The sequence below is a fragment of the Thamnophis elegans genome, chromosome 15 (genome assembly GCF_009769535.1).
Source record: "Thamnophis elegans isolate rThaEle1 chromosome 15, rThaEle1.pri, whole genome shotgun sequence".
NCBI classification, from domain to species: domain Eukaryota; kingdom Metazoa; phylum Chordata; class Lepidosauria; order Squamata; family Colubridae; genus Thamnophis; species Thamnophis elegans.
The window spans coordinates 1,780,291-1,795,972 of NC_045555.1; the positions used below are offsets into that span (position 1 = coordinate 1,780,291).

General features: G+C 46.2%; 1 protein-coding gene across 2 annotated transcripts in view; it reads right to left on the minus strand.

Annotated features, from left to right (window-relative positions):
• Nucleotides 1–7,168, minus strand: part of LOC116518595 (tumor necrosis factor receptor superfamily member 1B-like) — a 27,227-nt gene extending 20,059 nt beyond the window's left edge. Inside the window, exon 1 of one of the 2 annotated variants that reach the window (XM_032232100.1) lies at nt 7,034–7,168. In XM_032232100.1, the coding sequence (XP_032087991.1) occupies nt 7,034–7,099 (66 nt within the window). In that variant the 5' untranslated portion in view covers nt 7,100–7,168. The remainder of the gene's footprint in view (nt 1–7,033) is intronic. The other variant, XM_032232101.1, reaches the window with a different exon arrangement.
• Nucleotides 7,169–15,682: the final 8,514 nt, after the last annotated feature.

Below are 15,682 nucleotides of genomic sequence, written 5' to 3' on the forward strand. Positions count from 1 at the left end.
TTGAGGTCATCTACCCCAACCCTCCTCCCCATGGATATGAGTTTGCTGACTTCTTGTCTAGTTATCACCCCATAGTTATTTCTTCTCCTGGGATGTCTCCCCCCCCACTTTTTTTAAAAACCGATGAATGAGGCACGTTGCACAACAGCTAAAAGAGCTGACGCTGCATTTGGCCCTGATTAAAACACACATATTTATATATTCCTCAGCTTCCTCAAATTTGGGTTCCTTAATTTGACTCTCCCAAGCTTTGAAACACCAAGGGCAACTTCCACCCTTGGTGTCCCAAGCACCGGAAGGCAGGAGAGGAAGCCACGGAAGGAAACTAACCCAATGCAGAAGCAACCTAGAATTAAGGAGAAATGTCCTGATCCTCATCACCTTCGTGAATGGAGCTAGCAAGAGTTTTTACTGGCCGGATGATATTCTTGTGGCCAGTACGGAGTTTTGTTCGGCAGAAATATTCTCAGCGTGCCCAGAGAGAGAGAGAAATGCCTGCCTCTACCTAGGGTCGAACTCACAGCCTCCTGATTGCCAGAGCTCCGCCTCTTGGCCACTCTGCACCACTCTTGAGAAAATTTCCTGATAACAATTCACCAGTGGTACAGCTTGCCACTAGAAGTTGTGTGTTCTCCATCACTGGAGGGTTTTAAGAAGAGATTGAAGAGCTGGTTGTCTGGAATGGTCATGGGTCTCCTGCCTGAGCAGGGGGCTGGACTAGAAGACCTCCAAGGTCCCTTCCAGCTCTATTCTGATTGATTGAGTGATATAGTATCTCCTGCCTGAGCAGGGGCTGGACTAGAAGACCTCCAAGGCCCCTTCCAGCTCTATTCTATTGGTTGATTGATTGATTGATATAGTATCTCCTGCCTGAGCAGGGGGCTGGACTAGAAGACCTCCAAGGCCCCTTCCAGCTCTATTCTATTGATTGATTGATTGATTGATTGATTGGTATAGTATCTCCTGCCTGAGCAGGGGGCTGGACTAGAAGACCTCCAAGGCCCCTTCCAGCTCTATTCTATTGATTGATTGATTGATTGATTGATTGGTATAGTATCTCCTGCCTGAGCAGGGGGCTGGACTAGAAGACCTCCAAGGCCCCTTCCAGCTCTATTCTATTGATTGATTGATTGATTGATATAGTATCTCCTGCCTGAGCAGGGGGCTGGACTAGAAGACCTCCAAGGCCCCTTCCAGCTCTATTCTATTGATTGATTGATTGATTGATTGATTGGTATAGTATCTCCTGCCTGAGCAGGGGTTGGACTAGAAGACCCCCAAGGTCCCTTCCAGCTCTATTCTGATTTATTGAGTGATATAGTATCTCCTGCCTGAGCAGGGGGCTGGACTAGAAGACCTCCAAGGCCCCTTCCAACTCTATTATTCTACGAAGCTCTGGGTGGGCTCCATGCCTAACAAAGAGAGAAAGCTTAGGGGTGACAGGATAGCAGCCTTCCAGTATTGGAGCCCCCACCCAAGAAAAAGGGGGAGTCAACCTATTTTCCGAAGCACCAGAAGGAGCAACGGATGGAAGCTGATCCAGGAGAGAAGCAAGCTAGAATTAAGGAGAAACTGATAACAATTAACCAGTGGAACAACTTGCCACCAGAAACTGTGTGTTCTCCATCCCTGGAGGCTTTTAAGAAGAGTTTGGACAAACATTTGTCTGGAATGATCTAGGGTCACCTCCTTGAGTAGAAGGTTGGACTAGAGGACCTCCAAGGTCCCTTTCTATTCTTTTAATGACAGAATACGATAGCAATGGTCCAATATTTGAGGGGGTCAACATTACCCAAAACACTGGAAGCCAGGAAGAAGAAACAATGGATGGAAACTAGCCAAGGAGACATGGAATTAAGGAGAAACTTCCCGACCGAGTAGGACAATTAACCAGTGAAACTGCTTGCCACTAGAAATCGTGGGTGCTCCCTCAATGGAGGTTTTGAAGAACGATATCTTCACGCTTCATCCAGGATGAGGCTCGTTGGTTTCAGAGCTATTTTAGGGGTGGAGGGGAGGTGGGGAGGCCAAACCGATGCTTGGGAGAAGCCACGATCGTTCACAAACCGTGGTTTGTCCGGGCAAGCTTTTGCTCCAGCCCGGTTTATAAGAAAGAGACGATGGCGTTCTCTTTCCTCTTTTCTGCGAAACTGACAACGCTGGTCTTTGTTTTGCAAGAAAATTAAAAAGGCTGCTGCAGCCGGTTGTGGCTTTTAAAGTTTCCAGCGGCCGCAATTACACTGTTTAAAGTTGTGTTGGCTATTTTTTGAAAGAATTTCTTTCCAAAATACAGCCTAACAGTAAACGTGAGAGTCACACTTCACCCAGAGTCTGAGTCACGCTTCCTGTAATCTTGGGCATATACAGCCACCACGTAAACCACGCAAAGAGGCGGTGCGAGGAAGGTGTGCACACAGGCACGAACCTCACAACACCTTTTTCTGCCCCCACCCCGCCGCGCTCTGAATGAATGAAAAGAAACTGAGTTATTATTATTGTATTTACGTCAGGGTTTGGGGAAATATTTCACCCCGGGACCGTGTAAGGGTTACAGCAGGGGGGAAAGTTTGTTTTGAGTTCTCCCTCTCGCAAATGATACGCATTTCGTAACGCATTGGGCCGTGGACACGAGATGTCCAGAGGGATGGGGGGAGCGGGGGGAGGCTGGAGAAATCAAATACACAGAGAGACAGAGAGACTGACAGACAGACGGGCGGACGATAGATGACAGAGAGAGAGATGATAATAGAGAGAGATGATAGGTAGATGGATGGATGGATGGATGGATGGATGGATGGGTAGGTAGATAGGTAAGTAGAGATAGAGAGATACAGAGACAAATATACAGAGAGAAGGATAGGAAGCTTGACACACAGAGAGAGAGATCTAGATAAATGATAAATAGATATATAGAGAGGATAGATAGATAGATAGATAGACAGACAGACAGACAGACAGACAGACAGACAGACAGCTAGATATGAATGGATGGATAGACATGAATGGATGGATAGACGTGAATGGATGGATAGATAGATAGATAATAGATAGAGAGATAGATAGATAGATAGATAGATAGATAGATAGATACTGTAGATAGATAGATAAATAGATAATTAATAGATAGATAGATAGATAGATAGATAGATAGATAGATAGATAGATACTGTAGATAGATAGATAGATAGATAGATAGATAGATAGATAGATAGATAGATAGATAGATAGATGATAGATGGATGGATGGATGGATGGATGGATGGATGGATGGATGGATGGATAGATAGATAGATAGATAGATAGATAGATATTGTAGGTATCTAGATATAGATAGATAGGCAGGCAGGCAGGCAGAAAAGGGATAGAGAGTTGTGTGTGTGTGTCTGTGTGTGTGTCTGTGTGTGTGTCTGTGTGTGTGTCTGTGTGTGTGTGTGTGTGACAGAGAGAGAGAGAGAGAGAGAGAAATACGGGTGAGATAGGTGATGGAAAGATACAGTAATAGACATGATAGATGAAAGATAAGAGAGACAAATAGATAGAGGGTATCTATCTATCTATCTATCTATCTATCTATCTATCTATCATCTATCTATCTATCTATCTATCTATCTATCTATCTATCTATCTATCTATCTATCTATCATCTACCTAGCTAGCTATCTACCTAGCTAACTATCCCTACATAGCTAGATAGAGAGATAATAGAGAGAGAGATGATGGCTATCTAGCTAAATAGCTAGATATAGACCGAGACAGAGACGATAGCAGTGCTGGCTGGGGAATTCTGGGAGTTGAAGTCCACCCCTCTTAACGTGGTTAAAACCGAGAACTGCTGCCCTAAAATGATTTCAGGGACACCGTTTCCCATCTCTTCCCAAGTTTCACGGAAGCTTTTTTTCAACCCCAGACGAAAAAAGTCAAACCCCACGGGGAAGGATGGGGGGAAATTAAAGCCAGCAAACTACTTCTCCCGCTGGGTTTTCGATCCGTCAACAAAGAGGCCATGTTCTCTCCAGACTCAAGGGGAACCAGTGAGGTCATCAAAACAAGGAAGCGTCAAAGAGGGAGCAGACTCTGATTAAGGGAAGTGGCTGTGTTTCCCTTTCTCTGAGCTGGGTCAGCAACTCCATCAAGCGAGAAAATCCGTCTCTTTGCAAGAGGAGGCCCCCCCAAAACCCCAAATTCTATCCATTTATAACCAGATTTTATCCATTTATAATCCAAACTTGATCTAAAAATTAGAGATCTGGGTAGGAAAATGCATCATCCAATCAATTGTTTGGTCATTTTAATATCTTTATTTTGTACTTGTATGTTTCCCCTTCCCGTTTAAGTTGTTTGCCGCCCTGAGTCCCTTTTAGGGAATAGGGCAGCATATAAATAAAATAAAACTTAAACTTAAACAATTTCAGGAGGGTTTTTTTTTGTGGGGGGGAGGTTTGCCTTCGAGCCTGCGTTAAGGCGGGGTCAGGCGAATGAAAAAATCAGAATTAAGATTGCCAGGAGAAATCTCAACCGCCTCCGATAACGCAGATGGTGCCCCACCAAGGGCAGGAAGCCAAGAGGAACTAAAGAGTAAACTTCTCCTAAAGAGGAGAAGGAGGAGAGTGCAAAAGTTGCCTTGAAACTCAACACGGAGACAAACTAAGATCATGGTATCCGGCCCTCTCAATTCCTGGCGAATAGATGGGTAAGAGATGGAGGGAGGGGGACCGGTTTTTATTTAACCTGGATCTCTGCAGATGGGGACTGCAGCCCAGAAATGAGAAGAGGCTTCCTCCTGGGGAGGGAAGCGGGGGCAAATGTAGACAGCATCCTAAAAAGCAGAGACATCCCCCTGCCAATCAAAAGTGTGCCTAGCCAAGGCTGTGGTTTTCCCAGTTGCCATGGATGGCTGTGAAGGTTGGACCACAAGGAAGGCTGAGCACCAAAGAATGGAAGCCTTTGGAATCTGGAGAAGAAGACTCCTGCATTGAGTCCCTTGGACTGCAAGGCCATCCAACTGGTCAGTCCTAGAGGAGATCCACCCTGGATGCTCTTTAGAAGGCCGGATCCTGAAGAGGGAACTCAAAAAGACTTTGGCCAACTGATGAGAAGGAAGAAGGACTCTCTGGAGAAGAAGACTCCTGCATTGAGTCCCTTGGACTGCAAGGCCATCCAACTGGTCAGTCCTAGAGGAGATCAACCCTGACTGCTCTTTAGAAGGCCGGATCCTGAAGAGGGAACTCAAAAAGACTTTGGCCAACTGATGAGAAGGAAGAAGGACTCTCTGGAGAAGAAGACTCCTGCATTGAGTCCCTTGGACTGCAAGGCCATCCAACTGGTCAGTCCTAGAGGAGATCAACCCTGACTGCTCTCTAGAAGGCCAGATCCTGAAGAGGGAACTCAAAGACTTTGGCCACCTGATGAGAAGGAAGAAGGGCTCTCTGGAGAAGAAGACTCCTGCATTGAGTCCCTTGGACTGCAAGGCCATCCAACCGGTCAGTCCTAGAGGAGGTCCACCCTGTGCATTCACTGGCTGGGGAATTCTGGGACTTGAAGTCCAGACATCTTCAAAAGTTGCCAAGGTTGAGAAACACTGCTTTAAAGGGTGGGCCTGAGCCCTGTTTCCAGTGGGAAATTTAACTGGGGGTGGTGTCAATGACGCACAACTCTGTGAAAAGTCATAAGCCCCAAACCCACCCACACACAGGTGTGTGTGTGTGTGTGGGCCCACCCTTAGCATTTAGGCGAGAAATATTTCGTTTTAAAAATTCCACTTTAAAAAATTGACCTTTGGTGGTTGAAAGAGGGGCCTTCAGTCAGCCCACACAGTATAACAGAAAAAAAATATATAGCTGGAAGGCACCTTAGAGGTCTTCTAGTCCACCCCCTTGCTCGGGCAGGAAGCCCTATATATACCGTTTCTCCAGTCTTTTCCTAAAAACCTCCAATGTTGGAGCATTCGTCGCTTCTGGTGGCAAGCTGTTCCGCTGGTTAATTGTGCTCACTGTCAGACACACACATCTGCCTTTAGCTCTATTTCTGGAGCAGGAAAATACAGACTTCCCTTGAATGACAATAGTTCACTTAGGGACCATTCAAAGTCGAAGAAAGTGACGCGCCAGCGTTTTTCGCGCTTAACGACCGTCGGTTGCGTGATCCCAATTCAAAACGCCCGGCCCCTGACTCACATTTACGACAATCCCAGCCTCCCCGCCTTCTGAGAAGCTAAGGGGGAAGGCAGATTCGCTTAACAGCCAGGGGAGGGGCTAATTGAACTACAACGATTCGCTTAACAACAGTGGCCAGAAAAGTAGGGGGGCAAAAATCCCCCGCGTGTCTCGCTTAGCAACGTGAATCTGGAGCTCCCTTGTGGGAGGAATGCCCGTAGCTCGCGGGGAAAGGCGAAGACACTCCAGAAAACGGAGCCCACGCAAAAGTGCGACCTTTGACGCGCGGAAAACTTTCACCCGCGAGGGAAAAAAACGCACCCGCGATCGTTTTTCTCCGCTCGGTTCGCTCTTTTAAGCCAGCGCCGGGAAGGCAGTGGGGGGTATATGGGGAGGGGGTGGCGGGGCGGCAAAAGGGAAGGCAGACCCTTCTTCCCCTCCCGGCTGGGAACGATGGGAGTCAGAGACCCCCATCTAAAGAGGCAAGACCTCTCCATCCATACCGCTTCTTAAAAGTCCCCAAGACTTTGGCTGTCAGACGGTGCCAATCGAAACCCCTTCTCTATATATCTTCCCCAGGACAGGACAGGAGTCCTGGGGTGGAGGGGGGCAAAAGGGAAGGCAGACCCTTCTTCCCCTCCCGGCTGGGAACGATGGGAGTCAGAGACCCCCATCTAAAGAGGCAAGACCTCTCCATCCATACCGCTTCTTAAAAGTCCCCAAGACTTTGGCTATCAGGCGGTGCCAATCGAAACCCCTTCTCTATATATCTTCCCCAGGACAGGACTTGAGTCCTGGGGTGGAGGGGGGCAAAGTGGGGCGAGGGGGGCAAAGAGGGGGGGTCGCATAGAAGGGATGAGGCCCCCCCCCCCGACACTCACCTGCAGGCATAAAATCTCCAGCGCCCAGCAACCCAACGCGGCGTAAAGATACCGGCGCGTCTTCATTGCGCTTCGAGAGAAAAGCGAAAGTGTGTTCGGCTACTCCGACGTTGCGAGCTGGAGGTAGACAAGCCAGGGGCGGGCTCGCGGGGAGGAGGGCGGGCGGAAAGGGAGGGGCTGAGTTATAGCAGATGTTTCCCCCTCCCCTCCCCAAACCACTAACATCTGGCTTTAGCCATTTCAGAGTCCAACGCTTGATATGATGGATTTTCTGTTTGCTGTTTGTTGGATATGTTGAGACACTGCCTTATTTTAATAATATGATGACATTTATAAATTCTAAAAAATGTTATTAAAGCTACAGTTCCATATTGATAGCTGTCTAGTATTTGCCAGATGGTGTCCTTTGTGGAAGCTGCGTACATTCAGACGTACCTTCGTTTTGAGATGCGGGACGCAGAAGGAAGGAATTCTTCGCTCCGGGGCAGGAAAAACCAAAGGGGAGAAATCCAGATTAGGCGAAATCTGGTTCGAGAACGGCGAGAGGGATCTTAAAGAGTCCTACTAACTAACTAGACGGTCCCTTAAACCTGGTGTGGGGGTAGCAGCCCAAAAAGCGAACACTTGGTTGTATAAACCAGTGTTTCTCAACCTTGGCAACTTGAAGATGTCTGGACTTCAACTCCCAGAATTCCCCAGCCAGCGCTGGCTGGGGAATTCTGGGAGTTGAAATCCGGACATCTTCAAGTTGCCAAGGTTGAGAAACACTGGTATAAACAGAGGCAGAGAATCAAAATCAAAATTAGTACCACTTTTGTAAAGCCTTAGTAAAGCCACCCCGGGAATTCTGCACCCAGTTTTGGTCCCCGCTACACAGAAAGGGATGTTGAGACTTTGGAAAAAAGTGCAGAGGAAAAGCAGCTAAGATTATTGAAGGCCTGGAGATCAAAACATATTTCAGGATTTAGGTTCAGTTAGTCTAAAGAAAAGAAGGACATGATAGCAGCCTTCCGATCTCCAATTTTCTTTACATATTAAGTTTTTATTTTTTCCATTTTCATAGCATATAATCGCATGTATTACCATAGCCAACGTCATATTGTATTATTAAATGTTTACATCAATTCACCTTACCGTCAACTCCCAAAAACAATTTATTGGCTCTTCAGCTCTCCATACACCATATTTGTACCTTATCCATCACTTTCTTTTTTATTTTATTTTATTTTATCAAGTTCATATATACATTCACAATTATATAATCTCATAACTGTTATTAATAATATGTATTTATAACAATTTTTCCCTACTGTTGACAATATACTTGAAGATTGCTTTTTTATCATCCCATAGATCCATCTTATCTTACAACGGTCCTACTTCTTCTTCCCTCCCTCCCTCTTTCCTTCCCTCGTTTCTTCTCTCCTACTCCCCTTCCTTCCCTCCCTCCTTCCCCTTCCCTCCTTCTCTCCTTCCTTCCCTCCTTCCTTCCTTCCCTCCTTTCTTTTCTCCTTCTCTCCTTCCTTTCCCCCTTCCTTTCCATTACTTTCTTCTCCCTCTCTCCTCCCTCTTTTCTTCCCTCTGTCATCCTTCTCTACTTCCCCTTCCTCTCTCCTTCTCCTTTCCCCCCCCTTTCCACTCCTCCTTTCCCTCCTCTCTCCTCTTCCCTTACCTCTCTCCTCTACTTCCCACTCTTCATCTTATTGGTGTATTTCAGCTTCTGAGCAAGCTCCATTTTATGGTGACGGTATTTATAATTCCTTTTCGATATACAAATTTAATTTTAACGTATATCTGCTTCCTTTTTTTAAAGAAATAGAACAAAAAAGTATACCTATGTAGTCATTGTGCTTTTAACCCCCCCCTCCCAGCAGCCTAGTTCCAATATCTGAGGGGCTGCCCCAAAGAAGAGAGGGTCAACTGAGGAAGGGGGTTGGACTAGATGACCTCCAAAGTTCCCTTCCGACTCTACGGCATTCCCACCGCCATGCGATGAAAATTCAGGCGCTTGGCAACCGACTCGTATTTATGACGGGGGGGGTCACGTGATTTCCCCTTTGGCAACCTTTCCAACCCGCAAAGTTAACGGGGAAGCCCAATTCACTTAACGACCGTGTCTCTGACTTAACGACTGCAGGGATTTCCCTTAACACTGGGGGCGGGGGGCGAGAAAGGCCGTCTGACGGGGCAAAACTTAACTTAGCCACTCTTTGTGACAGTGGGCACTTCGTTGTGGTCGTAAAGGGAGGACTACCTCTGTACTTATGGCGGTGGCTGTCTCCAGCAGGGTTTTGCTGCTATGAAAGCATCAGAAGGCAGGACAGGAAGCAACGGGTGAAAATTATTAAAAGGAGAAAAACCACCTGGAATTAAGGAGACGGACCGAATTTCTGCAACCAGCAATGTTATGTAATGAGTAGGGTGGAGTCCTCCTCCCCCTCCTCTTTATACACCCCACTCCCTTCTAGCCCTGATGATGTTACCTAGTTGGGTCATGAAATGTCTGCAAGAAACCACCAAATTCAGAGCACCAAGGAGCCCACAGTCGTCGTCGTCGTCGTCCTCCTCCCCCTCCTCCTCCTCCTCCTCCTCCTCCTCCTCCTCCTCCTCTTTCCACAAACCTCACTCCCTTGTAACACTGATGATGTTACCTATTTGGGTCATGAAATGTCTGCAAGAAAACAACCAAATTCAGAGAGCCCACAGTTCTCCTCCTCCTCCTCCTCCTCCTCCTCCTCCTCCTCCTCCTCCTCCTCCTCCTCCTCCTCCTCCTCCTCCTCCTCCTCCTCCTCCTCCTCTTTCCACAAACCTGACTCCCTTGTAACACTGATGATGTTCCCTAATTGGGTCATGAAATGTCTGCAAGAAAACCACCAAGTTCAGAGAGCACCAAGGAGCCCACAGTTCTCCTCCTCCTCCTCCTCCTCCTCCTCCTCCTCCTCCTCCTCCTCCTCCTCCTCCTCCTCCTCCTCCTCCTCCTCCTCCTCCTCCTCCTCCTCCATCTTCTGTCTGTTTGCAGGGAATCCAACAAGCAAGAAATTGCTCAAATCCAGTTTTCCCACTGCAGTCAACGTTGATTTCTTTAGTCATTGTTGGGTGATTAAACCCCCTTGCGCCACACACCACGCTGACTGGCAAAATCGGTTTTTACAAGCGTTCGTGACCAGGGCCACCCAAAACTACGAAGCCGGGCAGAGGTTTTGCCTGATAGGTTGCGCAAATCCCACTCACCCACCCACCCACTCCCCCAACCAGACAAATAATAAAAAACAGTAGCTTAGCACAGGCCTGAAGTATGGGGAAACCATCTGTAATGTTTGGAAAATGCAGGAGGAATGCAAATTATTATTGGAGGGAAATCACTTTGGGGAGGCGTGCATCCCCGCGGTGCGCCAACTGGCGCAAAGCCAAAGGTTTTCGGATTTTAAGCACGGAGCCGCGATTTTTATATCTTGTGCAAGTGGTTTAATTTTGTCCTTTTGCCGTTGATGAGACCCTGGTAATCCTCAATTGATGGTTGTAATCAAACCCAGGATTACAGCAAGAAATCGTTGCAGTTGTAGCTTGGGAGGGATCAAGTCATTGGACCTCAGGGTTTCGATATTTGTTTGCGACGGTCATTAAGGAAACACCACAGTCGTTCAGTGAATGCTGTAGTCTTGAAGAAAGTCCGTTTACCCCAATGGACCAGGAGGGTTTTTTTTGGCTAAAAACTGCCCCCCCAAAACCCACCCCCATTGCACATTGCAACCAATTTGTGATTGCAGCAAAACTACCAATGGCCTCAATGGTGAGCTGCTTGCCAAGGGTACATGAGTGGGGTGTGGGACGGTGGGTGTGTGGCCATTGTGACTTCAGAAGCGTGGAAGGGAGCTGGTGATTTTGGGTTTTGAGGATTAGATAGATTGCTGTTATAGAAATGGCCGGTTTATGCTATCATGTAAAAGTACAAAATTGGGGTTTTTGAGAGCGGAATGCAATGAAATGTCATTTTAATGTTTGCTCATTACTATACATTTAAGTGACAATAAAGTTTTAATTCTATGCTATTCTATTCTGATTTCTATTCTATCCTGATTTAATTTCTATTGCATGCTATTTTGATTTCATTTCTATTCTATTTTTATTTCTATTCTATTGTGATTTCACTTCTATTTTAATCTATTCTATTCTAAATTTATTCTATTTCATTCCATTCCACTCTAAAATTCTATTCTGATTTCTATTCTATTCTATTCTGATTTCTATTCTATTCTGATTTCTATTCTATTCTGATTTCTATTCTATTCTGATTTCTATTCTATTCTGATTTCTATTCTATTCTGATTTCTATTCTATTCTGATTTCTATTCTATTCTGATTTCATTTCTATTCCATTCTATTCTGATTTCTATTCTAAGCTATTCTATTCTATTTTGATTTATATTCTATTCTGATTTATATTCTATTCTGATTTAATTTCTATTGCATGCTATTTTGATTTCATTTCTATTCTATTTTGATTTGTATTCTATTCTATTGTGATTTCATTTCTATTCTATTCATTTCTAAATTTATTCTATTCCATTCCATTCCACTCTAAAATTCTATTCTATGCTTTCATTTCTATTCTATTCTATTCTATTCTATTTTATTCTAAATTTATTCCATTCCATTCCACTCTAAAATTCTATTCTATTCTATTGTGATTTCTATTCTATTCTATTCTGATTTCTATTCTATGCTATGCTATTCTATTCTGATTTCCATTCCATTCTATTCTTTCTATTCTGATTGCTATTCTATTTTATATTGATTTCTATTATATTCTGATTTGATTTCTATTCTATTCTATATCCTATCCTATCCTATCCTATCCTATCCTATCCTAAAACCACTATCTTATTCAAATGCCTTTTCTTTCTTTTTCCCTTCTTTTCTACCTCCCCTTTTTCCCCTCTATTGTTTCCTTTTGTATTTTTGTATTTTATATTATCCTCTTAATGACCCCGTAATCCTTGGCAGGGCGGATCCTGGACCATTGAACGTCGCTAGCAGTGTGCTTAATCATGGCTGGACGTCCTTTTGTATTTTTATATTACAAAACTGTAAAAAAAAAAAGAAGGATTAACTTCAAAAAAGAAAGAAAGAAAAGAAAATATGATGATTAAAAAATGATAATAAAAAATAACACCGAAGGGACCTCGGGAGGCCTTCTAGGCCAACCCCCTGCTCAAGCAGGCTTCCCTCAACGTTATTCCCTCTGCCCATGGCGGATACATTGAATGTCTCACCCCGCGGGTACTTCTGCTTATCGGTGCCCGGGGAGGGCCCGGCTTTCTCCCCTGGCCCAAGGTCACCTGGCATTTTGAGCAATTTCGGCTGGGATGTCCCCTCTTCTCCCCAGAATTTGCTTCCGCCATGCTTGCCAACAGGATCTGGCTGTTCTTTTTCCACAAATGAGGAAGTACCCCCCAACTTAAAGGGAAGGGGGGAAAACCTTCCTTGCATTTCATTATGGGGCAATTCTCTTGCACAATCCGACAGCGGGGTTGAGATGAGGCATCTTCTCACGTTCTTGTACACATCATGTGTCCCTGCCCGCTTCCTTCCCCCTCGTCAGAAGAATAATTTGGGGAGGGGGTGTCTCGCCCGAGCCGGGGCTGCTCAACCATAAAGAAACATTGGAACCCCAGACCAACAGCGAGGAAGGAAGGAATATTTACATGCCTAAAAGCAAAACGGTTCGCCCTCGGTGTGTGTGTCTGTGTGTAACTACGGAGAAAAAGGGGCACAGAGAGAATGTTTTATAAAAGGGAACTTGCCCTGGATGTGGGCATGTTGACGTGCGGTTTCCAGGATGGCACTAGCAGGGCGTGCGTGCGTGCTTGTGCGTGTGTTCTTGTGTGTGTGTGTGTGCGCGAGTATGTTTATCCTTGTGAACATGCGGTTCCCCCCCGGGAGACCTGATTTCATGAACTCTGCAGGCCGGGTCCTTTGATATGTGGATTGGGTCCGGGTAACGCATGGGGAGGTGGTTGGAGGAAGTTTGGGGTAAAAGTGCGGATTCTAGGGTGACACTGAAGGTGTGTGTGCGTGTGTGTGTTTGTAAGTATGCTTATTCTTGTGAACCTGCCGTTCCTCTGGGAGATCTGATTTAATTAACTGTCTTTGCAGACCTTATCCTTTGATATGTGGATTGGGTCTGGGTAATTTATTGGGGGTGGGTGGGTGTTGAGGAGGTTTGAGTAAAAGTGCTGATTATAGCATGACACTTGAGGTGTGTGTGTGTGTGTGTGTGTGTGTGTTTATTCTTGTGAACATGCAATTCCTCTGGGGGACCTGATTTAATTAACTCTGTGTTTGCAGACCTTATCCTTTGATATGTAGATTGGGTCTGGGTAACTTATTGTGTGTGGGGGGGGGGGGTGAGGAAGTTTGACAATCTGGGATGAACACAACACACAGACACACACACCTCGCGTAAAAATAAAACTGCTGATTCTAGGAGTGAGCCCCAGCTCTCCGCATCTGCGTGGCCAAACCCAGGTGGTCCTCATCTTACGACACGTTGCTTAGCGACCTTTCAAAGTTACGACGACACTGGGGGAAAAAAGCGACTTGGGGACCGTTTCCCCCACCCTTACTTCTATTGCCCCCATCCTCAATTTTGATCCCGCGATCAAAATCCGGGCGCCTGGCAACTGATTCATATTTACGACCATCGGGGGTCATGCCACCGTCATGAATATGAAGCCGCTGACAAGCATCCGAACGTCAATCGCGTGACCACGGGGATACTGCCACGGTCGTTAAGTGTGACGAATGGCCTTAAGTCCCTTTTTCCTGCACTGGTCACTAACCGTTGTTAGGTCAATAGCAATAGCAATAGCAGTTAGACTTATATACCGCTTCCTAGGGCTTTCAGCCCTCTCTAAGCGGTTTACAGAGTCAGCATATTGCCCCCAACAACAATCCGGGTCCTCATTTTACCCACCTCGGAAGGATGGAAGGATGAGTCAACCCTGAGCCGGTGAGATTTGAACAGCCGAACTGCAGAACTGCAGTCAGCTGAAGTAGCCTGCAGTGCTGCATTTAACCACTGCGCCACCTCGGCTCAAGGACTACCTGTCTAACTGCGCCTTAACATACAGCAGACTCCAGAAATATTGGCAGCCGGAAATTTCCAACGGACGATCAAATAATCTTTACTCTTCCTTCTTTTCAGTTTTTCACTCCCCTCTTCAAGACTATCTTCTTACCGTGTTTCTCCGAAAATAAGACAGGGTTTCATTTTCTTTCGACCCCCGAAATAAGCGCTTGGCCTTATTTTTGGGGAGGTCTTATTATTTTTGGGGTGCAGGAGGCAGAGAGCGGGGTGACCCCGTGGCTGCTGCGGTGTCGTAATATTTTCGGGGAGGGATTATTTTAGCGCATGTGTTCAAAAGCCCCGATTGGGCTCATTATCCAGGGAATGTCTTATTTTTGGGGAAACGGGGTAAAACTCATTTTTACTGCCCCCCCCAGCTCCACCAAACTTGCAGGCAGACAATCTGGGGTGAAGACATCAGAGTGGGAACCCCCCCCCCATGTAAAAATGGACTATGACACCTGTCACAGGTGAGCCAATGGGACATCTGCTGATGCTAGAGGACAATTTGGCTACCCGGTTTGGGAGGAAAGTGAGACCATCAGTCTGGACAAAGGTAAGGGGCGAAAGGAGGGTTGAAGATGGGTGGGTGGGTAGGAAAGTCTCGTGGGGGGGAGCACAGCCCTCTGTACACCTGCAGAGATTTCTTGAAACGACCGTGTTTCCCCCCCCCAAAAAAATAAGATTAATTTTTGCTCCACAATGAAATTTTTCCATTTAGGTTTTCAGGGAAATACAGTACTGAATTCATCCGACAATCTTAACTGGGTCTTATTTTTGGAGTGGGATATATATATATATATATATCTGAAAAATCATGCCAGGGCTTATTTTCCCACTAGGTCTTACTTTGGGGAAAGGCGGGTAGTCCTCTGCCACGAAATTCTTCTGCATTTCTCCCTCCGCGGGATTTTTTTTCCCATTCCGTTTGCTGAATTTTCGCAAGAGAAGGGAATCGGCGAGAAAATTCTCCAGCTGACGCAGTTGTGCACATCCTGGTACCCATAAGCCAAACAAGCATGTAAGTTTTCATTGCACAATCTTTCTCCAGGCGTCGGCAACCTCCTGGGGTCCCTAACTTTTATTTAACCCCCCCGTAAGGTTCTCTCTCCCCCCCACCCCCATGGTTCTCCCGTTAGAAAGAGAGGCAGTTGGGTTCTGGGGCAGGGGTGAAATTCAGCAGATTCCGACAAGTTCCCGCTTTCCCCCGGATTTTGCAGTATCCTTTCCCCTGGAGCGGGGAGGGAATGGAGATTTTGCAGTATCCTTCCCCTGGAGCGAGGAGGGAATGGAGATTTTGCAGTATCCTTTCCCCTGGAGTGGGGAGGGAATGGAGGTTTTGCAGTATCCTTCCCCTGGAGTGGGGAGGGAAGGGAAGTTTTGCAGTATCCTTCCCCTGAAGCGGGGAGGGAATGGAGATTTTGCAGTATCCTTCCCCTGGAGCGAGGAGGGAATGGGGATTTTGCAGTATCCTTTCCCCTGGAGTGGGGAGAGAATGGGGATTTTGCAGATTCCAAATA